This window comes from Nannospalax galili, unplaced genomic scaffold (assembly GCF_000622305.1).
Source record: "Nannospalax galili isolate Female #2095 unplaced genomic scaffold, S.galili_v1.0 scaffold1082, whole genome shotgun sequence".
NCBI lineage: Eukaryota > Metazoa > Chordata > Mammalia > Rodentia > Spalacidae > Nannospalax > Nannospalax galili.
Genome location: NW_008348580.1, coordinates 145052 through 160651, shown reverse-complemented (window position 1 = coordinate 160651; position 15600 = coordinate 145052). Strand labels below are relative to the sequence as shown.

Sequence of the window (15600 nt, the reverse complement as noted above, 5' to 3'; positions counted from 1 at the left end):
TCAAAGGCCAATTGTTCTCAGGTAAACCTTGCCTAGACATATATTTCTTGATCTGGTATGTATAATTTGTCAGTAGGTTGTTGGGCTAATATGGTTCCCTCTGGTTTTTAAAACTACCTAGGCATTATTTATCTCTCACATTGTCTCACCCCTCCATCATGGTTTTCCCACTTATGGTGCCCCTATTTCCCCCCTTTCTCAATACCCTTTACCCTTCTCCTATGGTCCTACCTCTCTTGAGCTCCTTCTTTCCCTTTATCCCCTAGGTTCCTTGTACACCCTTCCTTCCCCCCCTCCCTTAAACTAACCCAGTTTTTATCCATATGTCCCTTATTAAGGCCTGTTTCCTCCTGTTCTTCTCTTTCGGGTTCTTTCTTTTCCTTTACCTCCGTTTCCTTTCCATTATCCTGGTTCCTGTAGTTATGTCTGGATACGTACTCACTTTTCAGGGTTTGGTTCTAGGATCCACATATGAGGGAGAACATATGTTTCTCCAGCCCCAGTTGAGATATTTTTTTCAAAATATATTTTCGGGCCTGGAGAGATGGCTCAGTGTTCCTCTATTTTTTAAGGCCTGTCAAGTTTAATTTATGTTCCCCAAATGCTCTTTGGGTGTAGGTGTATCCCCTGGAATGTGGTCAAACTATCTTTCATCGTGCCTTTAGAAACTGATTATGCTTCTTCCAGCAGCTATCAATTGCCAGGAGTTCCTCAGGTAGGACTGGAGCTTCTTGCCCACTTCCCCCATCCGTGCTGGGTTTTTGTCTGGCTTGGGCTTACACAGGTCTTGTACATCTGTCACCAGCACTGTCGGTTCATATGTGCAACTGCCCTATTGTGCCCAGAAAACAGTATACTTCTGTTCATCCACCAACCATTGGTCTACCAACAGCCTTTCTAACCCCTCTCCACAGTGATCTGTGGGCCTTGGGAGGAGGACAGGGTGTGATATAGGTGTCCCATTTAGGGATAAGATCCACAATCTCTTATTCTCTGCACATTAACAAGTTGTAGGTCTCTGTATTAATCACCATCTGCTTCAAGAAGAGACTTCTAGTGAGAGTTGAGAGATGCATTAACCTATGGGTTTAATACTATGTCTATTTAGCAGAATAATAATAGTAGATTCTCACTTATGGCCTGTGACCTGTCTAGCCACAGGGGTTCTTGGCCCTGATAACAGTGCCAGGTATGGACTTTATCTTGTGAAGTGGACCTTAAATTCAATTAGAAACTTGTTTGTTACTCCCATAACATTCATGCCACTATTGCACCAGTGGGCGTATCTTGCCAGACCAGTCAGTGTAGCTCACAGAGTTCATGTTGATGATTACTTTTCTTTTCTGGTAACATGCCTAGATAACACCTTTCAGTATTATGAAAGTTATCCAGTGGAGTTGAATCTTCAAGGTTAATACCAGCCTGATTTCTCCATGTTTGTTCTATGACTTACATGTAGTGCCTTTAGTAATAGGGTCTTACCATCAAGTTCTGGCAGGTAGCATTGACAGTAATCAGTATTGTCTGTGGGATGCCCTTGGTCACCAACTCCAAAAGCCCATTCCTGGCATTGGGCTTTTTCTTTGCTAGCCTATGGTTTTGGTAGGGGCATTGTCCTCCTCCTGTTATAGGGCACCTCCATTTAAATTTTTTATATCTCATATATATATTTTAAGAAGCTTCCATAGTAGTAGATTTCCATATGACTTTTTCAACAAAGCTTCCATACTTCCTTCTCTACTCTGCCCTCCCATTCCCCATCCCATTTCATCCTCTTCCATTATTCCCCTTTCTCCTTCTATATCACTGCATTCTGTCTTCCCTCCCATAAAGCCCCCCACCATGACCCCTTAATAGATTCCTGATCTCTATGGATTTTCTAATTGAAACATACATATCTAAAGATTCAAAGTTGGCATCCACAGATGAGACAGAACGTGCTACACTCATCTTTCTGTGTCTGGGTTACCTCAGTTTCCACTTGCATTCATTTACCTGTGAATTTCACAGTTTTGTTTTTCTTAACTGTGGTATCATATTCCATTGTGTAAATGTACCCTATTTTCATTATCCATTCATCAGTTAATGGATATCTAGGTTGTTTCCATTTTTGGCTTTTGCGAATAGAGCAACAATGAACATGGATGAGTTATATCCATAGGAGGATATAGAGTCCTTTGGGTGTATGCCTAAGAGTGATGTGGCTGAATCATATGGTAGATGTATTTCTAGCTTATTGAGGAACCTCCATGCCGATTTCCATAGTGGCTACACCAGTTTCCATTCCCACCAGCAGTGAATAAGTGTTCCCCTGACCCCACATCCTCCCCAGCATTTGTCATTGTTTGTTTTTTGGATCTTAGTCATTTTGACTTGGATAATCTCAAAGTAATTTTACTTTACATTTCCTTGATGGCTAAAGATATTGAGCATTTTAGAAGATATTTCACAGCCATTTGTATTTCATCTTTTGAGAACTCTGTTTAGTTCTGTATCTCAATTTTTAATTGGGTTGTTTATTTTTTATTTTAGTTCTTTGTATATTCTAGATACTAAACCTCTGTCAGAGGTATAGCTGGTAAAGATGTTTTTCCCCATTACATAGGCTACCCCTTTACTCAATTCACTCAAATGATATTTTTGTTTGTTTATTTTGTCTTATTTATTTTATTTTATTTTATTTATTTTATCTGAGACAGGGTCTCACTATGTAACTCTAGCTGGCCTGGAACTTTCTATGTAGTCCAGGCTGGCCTTCAACACCCAGAGATCCACCCACTTCTGCTTCTTAAAGGTATGCACTATCACAAAACACATTCCTTGGTATGCAGAACACAAAGGACACTAGCTAGAGACACAACCTAGAGTCTTGTATTCCATAAAGTATGTGGGAGTGCTAGGTTTAGGCCTTGTCTGTTGCCTACATGTGATTAAAAATGCTTAATATAAAGGGATTCCTGAAGTATATGCAAATAATCTTTATGCATGCCAGTCCTAACCTATATATATGTGTGTTTCTTGGAGGGGATTTTTCATCATACCTGCAAGGTGTCCTATGACCCCCACCAAAACTAAAATCCTCTGGTATTAGGTGGATTTAAAGACGCTTAATCACATGAAAAAAGCTCTTTCCCACTCTTTTTCCTTAGTTTTCTATGTAGGCATTCTTCCAGGTACAGTAAACTTTGCATAACACAAGATGTTTTTTGAAGTTCTGCATCATTTGTGTGAAGAATTGTGTCTTTTTGAAGTTAGTAAAATTTTAATTCACAGGCTGGGATTTTAAGAGATCGATGACTACTTTTTAAACTTTTTTTTTCCAGCTAATTGAGTCTTCTTTTTCTTCTAATTTTCCTAAACTTTTATTAATTTTCTGTTTTCTTTTTGTTTTACTTTTTTTGGATGCTGGAGAGCTAATGTTAAGTGAAATAAGCCAAATGCTCAGAAAGACAAATGCTACATGTTTTTCCTTGTATTAATCTAGATATTATCCCTATATGTATTATATAATCTAGATATTACAAATAATCCAGATATATATACATATATATGAATGATATGAAAGTAGAAGAGAACTATGTGGTGGGGGAATCTAAAGGGAAACAGGGTAAAAAGAGGGTAATTGGGGAGGGGAGGCAAATATCACATTCACTCCCACAGATACAGATGTAGATATGAATGAAAGCAGAAGAGGGGCTAGAAGTAGGAAGGGGACCAGCAAGAGCAGGAAAGGGGAACACTGGGAAAAGGAGCAGGTATGGTAAGCAAGGTATGATAGTCTGTGTGAAAGAAAATTTCATAATGAAACCCAGTATTTTATACATTAACTAAAAATAGTATTGCTAGGCTGGAGAGATGGCTCAGCAGTTAAGAGCAGTGGCTGTTCTTGCAGAGGACCAAGGTTTGATTCCTAGCACTCACATGGTGACTAACACCCATCTGTAACTCCAGTTCCAAGGGATCTGATGCCCTTTTCTGGCCTCCACAGGCATTGCACACATGATGTACTTACATCCATGCAGTTTATATAATTTTGATTTTTTTAAACAATATTGCTACTAAATGGTAAGGATCAAGGACAAAGAGTAGATTAGGTAACATGGGAGATATTTGTAAAGGAACAAGGAGACAAGGACAAGAGGTTAATGAAGTCAAAGAAATTCGCACTGACAGGGAGGTAAGCCACTATCACAAAGTCTTGGCTTAATGTTGGTTCAGGTGGCAGCCAGGAGTTTGGTCTGGACCTTGATGTCTTTATGTGGTATTGCAGCAGAATGGTCTGAGTTTCTCACAGCTTTAACACTGTTCAGATTTGCTCAGTATCAAAGAGTTGGAGAGGGTGAGCGAAGATGAGGTATCCTAAAATCCTAGCTCCACTAAGGATTTTAACAGACTTACCGAGGTCTGACAATGGTCAAATCTTAGCAAGACTGTCCCAGAGAACACATACCACCCGCAAAAGTTAAGTTTCACATGTCTAAATCAATCTTCTTTGTTTTTCTTGCAAAAATCTTAAAACACTCAGCATGTAAATTAACAGAAAAAGTATAATTTAAATCACAGTAATCAACAACTCAGAGGTATTTCCATTACCATGTGTAAATCTTTTTACAGGTTACCTAGGATGGTTTTAAGTCTGGTCAACCTACAAGGACCTACACCAGTATAGAAAACTGACACTCTTTCACGGCAGCTATCAGTTGCTAATAGATCCTCAGCTAGGACTGGGGCTTCTTGCTAAACTCTCTCATCCTTGCTATATATTTTTTCTGGCTTGGGTTTGTACAGGTCTTGTGCATACTCAGACAGATTTTTTTTTTAATGCCCAAAGATAAACTTTTTGTAGTCAAAAAAATAGAATCAGCCAAGTATGGTGGCACACGCCTTTAATCCCAGCACTCCAGAGGCAGAGGCAGACAGATCTCTGTGAGATTGAGGCCAGGCTGGTCTGTATCACTACATCACAGGCCAACTGGGGCTACAGAGAGACTCTGTCTCAAACAAAAATAAAAAAACACATAAAAATATAATCAGATGTTTCATAATTATAAAAATTAGTTTGGACCACATAACAATAAATAACTTTTTATTTTTATCTTCTGACAAACACCAAAACAGAGGAGTATTTAGATGATATGATTAAGAATAAATTATACTTTTCCTGAAATGTTAGAGAGTATTTAAACTGTTAGACCTTCTATCTTTATATAAGGGAACCTCAGGAAACTTCCAAAGCCCCAGATAGTCTCTTCATTAAGATGGAAATTCTGAGTTTGCTGTTCACTGCAGTTTTTCTTTGGGGTAATGAGTGGGACAGGTGGTGGTGGGAGAAGGGGAAGGCAGTCATGCACCGTGATGGAGGCTGTGTTAGGTGACCTTGTCTCGCTTGGAATTGCAAAATATGACTTAATGTTGCTTCTATGTCCTTGACAGGCTTTGGACTTCTTGTTGCTGATATTTGCAGCCACAGTAGTAGTGTGGGCAGACCATGAAGCCCCACTCCTCCTTGGCCTCAGTGCCAGTTGGTTGTCATGGCATCAGGAGAATGACCCTAGTGGGCTAGCATCTGCCTTCCTTGGCAGCAGTCCAATGCACAGGGTCACCCTGCAGGAGGTTCTCACCCTCCTTCCCGGTAGCATGCTGCTGCTGCTGCAAAAAGAACCATGGAAGGAACAGACCCAGAAGGTGAGAGGTGGCAACTACCTGCCTGGTAGGGCAGGCGGGCTCAGGATAACTATTGACGAGAAACACAACAGTGACAGCAACAACAACATGCTTACACTTAGGGGATGGCTGGAGAGAAAGCCCATGCCTTCATTCATTTTAGATCAGAATCTCAAAGTCAGGACGTAAAGGAAGTCAAATTCAACGTTCAGGATGGTATAATATGTGGGATACAAGGTGGGAAGCAAGGAGTGGGTTGTAGGCAGTGCCTGTGGGGTGGCTCATTGAACATTCCAGAGGACATGTTAATCTAGAGCAGCATAGTAAAGATTCCCTGTGCTCATTCGGTTGCACAGACCTGCTCCGTGTACCTGGCATAACCCTGGTAGATGCCAAATGGGGTTTTGTTAAAGCCTCTGTCATCACCGTTATCCTCAGAAAAGCCCATGCTGTAAGTAATATCATTAATTTTTTTTATTTTATGTGAGTACGTGTATTGCCTGCATGCATGTAAGTGCACCCGTGTTGTGCAATGCCCAAGGAGATCAGAAGAGGGTATCGAATCACCTGGAACTTGAACTACAGATAGTTGTTAGCCACCATGTGGGCGCTAAGAACCGAACCTAGTTCTTCTGCAAGAGCAGTCAGTGCTCTTAACCTCTGACCCATCTCTCCAGCCCCAGAAATATCTTGATTTTTAATACTTCCCCAAAGCATGTGAAGATACTGTTTTCTGTAATTTGAATTACCTGGCTTTGCTCTATCTGTAATACAGCTGATTAGAAGATTTTTTTTGAATCCCGTTTAATCAAAAATGGATTTTTAAGAAGTTGAAAGCTTAAAACTAGTAATTTGTTGTTTATTCTTAAGATAGGAACATTAATCTTTAAAAACATTTCTGAACTGTGAACCCAGTTTTAGCTCTGCCTAACCCCACTGAGTATCTCAGTGGGAAATACTTTTTCCCTTAACTCTGAGAAGCATTAATAGTACTGGCCCCAAGTTTTTTATTTTATGCCCTACTTTTAACCAAAATAAATTGAAATGTGGTCCCCTCTGTTATTTTGGACCACAGGATACACATCTTGCATTGATTATGTATTTGCAGTGACTAATTTATTTACCAGTAAGTTATAAACCAAATTGAGGAAGGAAAATTAAAAAAATTAATTAAAACAGAAAAATAGGAAATTTTCTTCACTTTTTCAACCCAGCTTCTCATATCTGAAGTTAAAACACTCAACACCTGTCAATGATTGCTTGTGTTTTGTAGTAAGGCAAGATGAGTAGCATTCAGTCTTCAATGAAATCACCATAAATGCAACTCAGAAAAAATTTTGGCTGTTTCCTGGGAAATCAAACTCATGAGTGAGATGAGTTCTCATATGCAGGATTTATTCACAGTCAGCAGGCTTTACTCTCTTAAATTATTTTATGCTTCAGAGCTACAGAAGTGGCTCAGTGATTAAGACCACTGGCTGCTCTTTCAAAAGGACCTGGGTTAGTTCCCAGCATTTATATAGCAGTTCAAAACCATCTGTAACTCCAGTTCCAGGGAATCTGATGCCTTCTTCTGTCCTCTATGGTCACTGCATGACAGAGGAGCAATTACATACATGCAAGCAATTCAATCATACACATAAAAAAAATTTTTTTAAGCTTAAAAGGGCTGGAGAGATGGCTCTGTAGTTAAGGGCTCTAGCTGTTCTTGCAGAGGACCTGGGTTTGATTCCCAGCACCCACATGGCAGTTAACAACCATCTATAACTCTAGTTCCAGGGGAATCCAATGCCCTTTTCTGATCTCTTCAGGCATTGCACAACACAGAAGCACTTAAAAACAAGGAGAGGACCAGCTCTGCAAGTTGTTTTCTGACTTTCACAAGAATAAATAAATAAATAAATAAATAAATAAATAAATAAATATTTTTAAAAGCTTTAAAAATTATTCTATGCTTCTTGCATTCTATTTCATATTCATTTGGGCACAAACTGTTCTCATCTTAGTTTCAGAACAGGCTGTGTAGTGGTTTCCCTATTTTTTTACCCAGCTTCTGAACCTAGGCCAAAATGCATATGGAACCAGTGGGAGGCAGCATGATGCAAAGACAACACTTGGGACTTTGCAGACAGGTGTAGTTGGGTTCAAATCTCTCAGGATTCCAAGAGACTGGACATGGGCAAGGCTTCTAACCTCCCTGAGCATCTCAGAATGACTAGCAATAATGTTTGGGGTACACAGAAACCCCTTGGAGCCATGATACCATGTTCTGTCTATACCAGGCCTCAATGTTTTCATTAGGGAAGTGAATTTGACTTTTTGAGTTCCTTTGATTTGGGGGGCTGTGTTTCTATCTCATCTTTAGTCCCTGTCTCATCTCTGCTTCCCCACCCCTATATCTTGTTCTTACTCTGTCTCATTTCTACTTCTCCAACCCAGGCAGGAATTGCACTTTTACTCATGTGTGTAGGCCCAAGAGACTGATTCAGCTTATGCTGATAGTGGGATTTTCTTATGGACAATGTTCTTTTCCCCCCTAGTTCATTGACTGGCTATTAAGCATCCTGGAAAATCCTAAAGGATCCTTCTCTGCAAAGTCAAAGGATGTTTTGAAAGGTATTATATCCTAGTTTGCATCTCTGTTGCTATGATAAAACACTGACTTAAAACAACTTGGGGAAGAAAGGGTTTATTTCATCTTACTCTTCCAAGTGACAGTCCATCACCAAAGGAAGCCTGGGTAGGAATCTGGAGGCAGAAGCTGAAGCAGAGACCGTGGAGGTGTACTGCTTACTGGCTTGCTCCCCTGGCCTGTTCTTATACAACACAGGGCCACCTGCCCAGGTGTGGCTCTGCCCACAGTGGGCTGGGCCCTCACACATCACTCAACATTCAAGAAAACGCCTCACAGACCTGGTCAGAGTCCAGTCTGATAGAAGAAATTCCCCAACTAATGTTCTTTCTTACCAGGTATGTCAAGTTGACATGTTACTTAATGCTTTATGTCCAGGATAAGTGAATACCATGCATTGTTGTCTGTGATATGAAATAGAACACTCTAGTACATTGGTTTCAGAAAGGATCCTTAATGTGTCACTCTGAGCCAAAAAATAATGGGTTATAAAGGAGTTTCAGTGCCTTTAAATTTAACTTTTAGATATTCAATATTTTATTTAAAACTTGCAAAGTTCAAAACAGTAAAAATACAACAGTCAGAAATCCAGAGTCCCATTGCCCAGAGATATTTTTGATAATTTCTATAAGGTTTTTTGATAATTTCCATAAGGTTTCCCCCCCCATTCTGTATATGAGTACTCTTTTACATATTTAAAATGTGAAACAATTGAAAAGTACACATAGACAAATTGAATTTTATTTTACCATTATTTTTAAATTGCCAAGTGTGTCCTTACATGAGCTTCTAGCTGCTTAGTGTTTTGCTGAGGGATCTAGGGTTTCCTACACTATCAGGCATTCAGTGAATTTTCACTCATTTATACTTCTCCACTGACTTTGAAACACTATGACGGAGGGACCCAAAACATGGAAGAGCTTTCAGAAAGTGTTGTAGATTTTTTTCCTCCAACATGAGAACTCATTTGGCCATTTGTCATCTGTGTCTTGGGACTTGAGGGTCTGGAGGCAGTGCACATGCTGATGTTCTTAAAGTGCCATTCCCATTGGCCGCTGTGATTATTTATCTAGCCTGGAATTTGTATGACTCATTCTGCTTTTAGTATGGTCTAATTTTAATTTTTAAACAAGCAGGATTTCCAATCCTTCTACCTATCCCTGAGAGAGTGAGAAGCATATGGTTGATGATTCTCATACAACACAGAACTTCATTGGCAATCAGGCTGTGATTGGAGACAGTTTCACTGTATCTATCCCTAAAGATTTGCTGATAGGACTCCCTCTGTTTGTGTGTTTGGTCACAGGTCCATGATAACATTGGTTGCTCCAAACACACAGTTAGGCCACAAAATTAACAGCTGATACCAATGAAGAAAACAACAACTTAGTTTAAGCCCATGTTCCCTTAATTATGTAGTCTTTGGGTTACTGGAGGGGCCTTGATTCCCTACATTCGTCCATATTCTCATATTTTAAATAGCATCTCAATGTATTTATATTAATACTCTAGAATAAGATATAGATAGTAATCTCTGATATATTACATTTATACTATATATAAGATATAAAGTAATTATTCAAAATTTCTGTACTTTAAATTGCTCCCTTGGTGACCCATGACAGAACAGGGAATATATATATATAGATTATGGATACATGTCCAAGTAAAATTTAGTACAGTTATAGTTGCTTCATTGATCACATGAGCTTAACTTGGTTATAGGAGTGACATTTTTTTCTTTAAACACTGAATGGAATTATTCATAGTCAAGTAGAAAAGAACACAAATCTAAAATCTACTTTTACACAGGGGAGTCACTCATGTAATTAGTAATGACATTAAGAAAAACAATACTTCTAGCATCCCAAATATCAGTAATTCTGCAGAATTTCCTATTAACTGATTATAGAATAACTTCAAAGAAAGAAAAGGGGGTGGCTAACAAGCTGCCTTCCCAACCTGTAAAAAGTATTTTTTTTCTTTTGCCATTAAAATTCTGCCAAGATTTGATGGGAATTCTTAGTCTTGAAGATTAGCCAAGTGAGAAAGTACCAAGCTCTGTTCAGACACCTTTTTGGTCAACATGACTTTTTCAAATATAGTTCCCCTCAAATGCAATAGTACACTCTGGTTTTCTTATGTCCTCTTAGCTACCCTGCTGTCCTTGAGAGTTCTCCCAGAGTTTAAGAAGAAAGCCACATGGACCAGAGCATATGGTTGGTGAAGTTTACAAGGAACCGACACATTCTATGCTGAATAAGGCAGACTGTAGAAGTGGCGGATTCATATTTGAGATTGGTGAGACGTTGATCCTCGCAGTCAAAGGTCATGACAAGGTGGTCACATACTGACAGTTCGACCTGTACAGGAGAAGGGTGTGCTGCTTTGGTACTCATGTCATTTGAAACTGAAGCAGGAACATGACTTTGATTTGGCCAGAGTTCTTTGTGAGCATTTTTTTTTTCTTTGTGAAAACTGTCTTCTCTTCTTTGAATTATAGTAAAATAATCTTGTGAATTTTGTGCAATGTGACTTTTATTTTTAAGTATATGGGAAGGTTTTGTCAGCGAAAGGAAATCATAATGGTGACAATAGTATTGGAATCTATTGTTCATGAAGCCTCAAAGAAGATGGTCACTGACTCAGTGATTTAGACAACCTTTATTCCTGTTGCTAAAACACACACTTGGAACTGCTACACACATTCAAATTAATAGGCATGATATTGAATAAACCAGATTCATTAATGATGGTATAATTTCTGTGCTTTGCTGTCTGAATGCATGTAAAAGTTATCCAAACCAAGAAATTTAAGGGTGGATCTGATGAGCCCTGTGATGCTGTGAGACTTTGTCCCTCCGGAGATCATTCCACATAATTGGCAAGATGGCTGCCAACCTCAAAGGTAAAGGTTCCTTTCCCCATCGGCCTGGCAGAAGCAATATGGCAAGGACAGCAGTTAGGCAGGGTCACTTGTAAGTCTTTAAACAAGTGTTTGGTCACCCTAGCATGTGGCCTATACTCACAGACCAGGCCTGAATCGTGTGTCTAGTCAGGTCTTGGGCTGAGATGAGCAGAGGCAGCCCAAAGCAGACCATCTGAACTGTTTCCCCAGAAGAAAGATGACAGGCTAAAAGGATAAATACCTCCTCTAAAGACTGATCTTTTTGTAAGTACAGCTTTCTTCATCAAAGTAATTAGTAACCTAAAGGTTTGTGACAGTATCCAAGTTTCATTTAGCTCAATGGCTGGAGACTCAGCCAACGTTTTACTTTTTTTATTATTTTTATTTTATGTGTAGGAGTGTATTGCCTGAATGTATGTAAGTGTACCCATGTTGTACAGTGCCCACAGAGGTCAGAAGTGTGGGGGGGGGTCAGATCCCCTGGAACTGGAGTTATGGACAGTTGTTAGCCTCCATGTAGGTGCTGGGAATCAAACCCAGATCCCCTATAAGGACAGCTTAACCACTGAACCATCTCTGTAGTCCCATAGCCAATGTTTTAATTTTGATGCTTGCTAATTATTGTTACTTCACACACTCATCACCTGGGACTCTGTCTTTAGCCACTCATATAACTGTACTTATTATTTGGGATCATTAAAAAGAAAAATGATGCCTGTGAAGTAAGGTACCTTTGTATTGGTCACACCATAGCCACAGTACCTTGGGCCTCACAAAAGAACATCTAGTAATCTCATGTAGCAGGTACCTTCATGTTGTCACCAAATGTACCTGCTAGGTTAAAAATAACACCAATTTTATTTTCTAAATATGTAATTTCATTAGAGATTGGGCTATAGGGAAATGAATTTTAAGCCAAGAAGGTAGAAATTTTATACCAGCTTTTCTTCTCCTTCCGACACGCACCATTGTACGCTTTCTACCAATTAGAAATTGAGACTCAGCAAACATTTACTGTTAGGAGTCAGACCCTAAGCGCTCTAGATCTTTCCTTTGGATTAGCTTATTTAAGTCTTGCTGCAATACGTTAGGAAGCATTGTTTTCTATTTTAAAATAGAGTAAACATATCTAGTAAGTGATATAACTTTACCTAGAGTCAAAGATCCTAAAACCTAAGATCCATAGCTATTTCTACCACATCAGTTTCCTTAGTTCCCACTTTAAGATGCAGACCTCACCAAAGGTAAAATCTCATTTTTGCTTAATGTAGATTGGTGCAATCCAATAATAGAAACAACCCTCACGTGTGTATTAGGCTTTTGAATTGGAAAGTTAGTTTTTTTATGTATATGAGTGTATTGCCTGCATGCATATGGGCGCACCCATGTTGTACAATGCCCACAGAGAAAAGGGTGTCAGATTCCCTGGAACTGTAGTTACAGATGGTTGTTATCTGCCATGTGGGTGCTGGGATTCAAACCTTGGTCCTCTGCATAAACAACCAGTGCTCTTAACTGCTGAGCCATGTCTCCAGCCCCCTGAATTAGAAAGTTTGAGAACTATAGCATGGAAGAGCAGGTCTTTTTGCATGGGGTAATGGGCTTTCAATTCCAGATCACCTTGGGAACAGGAGGCAGGGAGTAATGAAGAGGAAATGGGTCCTGAAAACCTCTTTTTCAGGTTTGAATCAGCCACCACAGATTTCAGGGAGGAAGAATCTGCCTAGACTTCAGAATACAGATTTTTCTTTTTGTTTCAGCCCAGTTTCTTCTCAAGCCATATTTCTGTTTCTGTCTTTGAAAATAAGTCTGAAAATGGAAGGGGGGTGAGATACATCTCAATCTTCTCTTGTCTAGCTCTTCTATTTGTTTTGAGTGGTAATGAATGGAAGATTGATGGGATTTTTCTGTCACTTGAACCTCTAAAGATTCTAAATTGTAAATCTAAAGACTAAACAGCTCAAAGATATGTTATTGAAATAATAAGACCCTTCCTCTCAGTTACCTGTATGACCCTAAAAAATAAATTGTTCCCTCAAGATATTTCACTTTGGGAAAAGCCTCTTCTTTTTTTAGAGCAGATGTTCTTAACTATACACAAAAGGAAATTTTTCCTTACCAGTCCTCTTCTGTTAGTTTTTGAAAACACAAGTTGCCAAGACAAATAACATTTGGGGACACACAAAAAAATTAATGTGTGGGATTAAAGCCACATTATGTCTCTCAGAACTATCCAAATGCTCTTTCAGATGTTGGGATCTATACAAGCATCTAAAAATCTTTGTTCTATTAATAATGTAATGGCTCTATGGTAACTAAGAGTTTGCAAAAAAAATTAAAAAATATCAAGCTATAAGTTAACTTCTTTTGGAGTGGAAGTATTGGAGGTAGGGCTTTTAGAAAGTAAGTTTGAGGAGGGAACCTCGGTGAAGGGGATTGGTTCATTTATGGAAGGACCTGGGAGAGATGTTTCTTTCTCTACCGTGTGGGTATACAACAAGAAGACATCCATCTGTGACCTGCTGTCAAGAATCAGTTGTGACTTTGGAACCTCACTGGAAGCTCAGTTGGCTGCCATCTTGCTATTGGCCTTTCTGATTTCAAGAATCTCTCAACTTACAGCATTTTGTTACGGCAGTCAGGGAGAGAGTGGATACCACGTGGTGAGATGCTGCTGTAGCCACAATGTAAAAATGGAGAAGCAGCTTTTAAATTGCACAATTAATAGAAACTGGAAGAGTTTCGATGCTGACATCACTATTTAGGGGTTGATGGTAATGATTTTCATCAGAGCTGAGAAAGGAAAGACATCTGAAGAGGAAGCTCCCGTTTACTTAGGGAATACATCGTGATTAACCAGAAAAATCATGGTTGATAAGTTGCCCCTGTGCAATTTAGGAGGCTGCTCTGATAATCTGTGAGTCACTGTCAGCAGTATTCTTCTCTTGTCTTTAAGGACAGTAAATATTTACAGCCAAATAGCTCTAGGGTCCCATTCTGTCAAATCCAAGAAGTCCAACCATCTTTTCTCACTCTGTCCTATCTCCATTCCCTGCAGTTCAAACTTATGCAGCACTTTTAATGGGAGCGGCTCATTGGATCTGCAGTTCACATCTACACCAACCTCACTGAATTCACTAGCACCTTGCTTTTAAATGTCTGAGCCTCCAAAAATGTAAAGAGAATAAATTCCTATTGTTTGAACCATCCAATTTGGGGGCTTTGTGATACAGCATAGCAGCCTGAGCATAAGGCTTAGAAAGGTGTTTAGTTTTCTAAGTACATCTAATCTTCAAGGTTTTTAGTTCTTGGGGCAGTGCCATTTATCTATAAAGCATATTATTCTAGAATTAAAGAGCACATTTTACAGCATTCCCCCATATACATCTGCTATTTGTGAATACAGCAGTTATTTTGGCTTCTCAAGTCAATTGAATTTATTCCAGTTAATCTATTTTTCATTAACTTTACAGGAAAAAAAATACAATTCACACAGTACAGATGTAACTTGCATGAAATCCACAGCTCTGATGAAGCAGGGCGTATGAAGAGTATATGTTTAAAAATACAGTGAATGAACAACACAGACTGTTGTGAGGACTTCAGTAATTCATGTTACATATTTTTGTCAAGTAGGTGTTGTCCCACCATAATGTGTCCAGTGTTGTGTTGTATTTGCTGCAGCTTAATCTGAAAACCTGTCTTCTCTCTTATCCTGCTGGAATGCTGTTCCTCACATTTTCTTTTTTATGGAAAAGACTCTGAGGACATCTCTTCTTTCCATGTAAAGATGACTGTAGGTAAAATACATACCTAAAGTGAAGAATGAAGTGCAAAGTAAGGTTGGTTATCCTTTTTTTTTTTAAAGAATCGTTTTTTTTTAAGTGTTTGGATTTTTTTATTATTTAATAACCACATACTTAAAAGAAGCATTTCATTACAACAGCATTGACATATTCAATAACAATTTCCTGAGCTAAGATGCATTTCTTTTAAAATTTGCCGTAAATTTTTAGGTTTATAGTTGAATTATTACAGTTATACAATATTGTACTCAGCATATACCTTACTATAAGACATAAAATTAATGAGGTTTTAACCTTTAAAAAAGATCTCCATTTCATTTTAAAATATACTGTTTCATACAGGAAAAACTCATTTTTAATGCAACTAACACTTAGATGTTTGCACATGTGCCTCTAATCTCTACGTATCTGATTATTACTAGTCACAGTCTGTTAAACTCGGATCCTTGGCATCTGAGCATGGATATAAAGTCGTCAGGTAGATTTCAGTGGTAATGCTTTTATTAATAATGCAATTATTGAGAAAATATTTATGCTTTGAAGAATTATTATTTTTAATCATTTTTTAAAATTTTAATTTAATTTAGTTT

General features: G+C 38.6%; 2 protein-coding genes across 6 annotated transcripts in view; one reads left to right on the top strand and one right to left on the bottom strand.

Moving 5' to 3' along the window:
• Positions 1-11051, top strand: part of Focad (focadhesin) — a 399091-nt gene extending 388040 nt beyond the window's left edge. For 3 of the 4 annotated variants that reach the window (XM_008845526.3, XM_008845525.3, XM_008845523.3), the window contains 3 exons: positions 5434-5685; positions 8205-8280; positions 10450-10523. In XM_008845526.3, coding sequence (XP_008843748.1) covers positions 5434-5685; positions 8205-8280; positions 10450-10523 — 402 coding nt within the window. Of the gene's footprint in view, positions 1-5433; positions 5686-8204; positions 8281-10449 lie in introns of all 4 variants that reach the window. The other variant, XM_029569601.1, reaches the window with a different exon arrangement.
• A 3574-nt stretch (positions 11052-14625) lies between these two features.
• Positions 14626-15600, bottom strand: part of Hacd4 (3-hydroxyacyl-CoA dehydratase 4) — a 31525-nt gene continuing 30550 nt past the window's right edge. For both annotated transcript variants that reach the window (XM_008845522.3, XM_017801210.2), the window contains one exon: positions 14626-15017. In XM_008845522.3, coding sequence (XP_008843744.1) covers positions 14938-15017 — 80 coding nt within the window. In that variant the 3' untranslated portion in view covers positions 14626-14937. The remainder of the gene's footprint in view (positions 15018-15600) is intronic.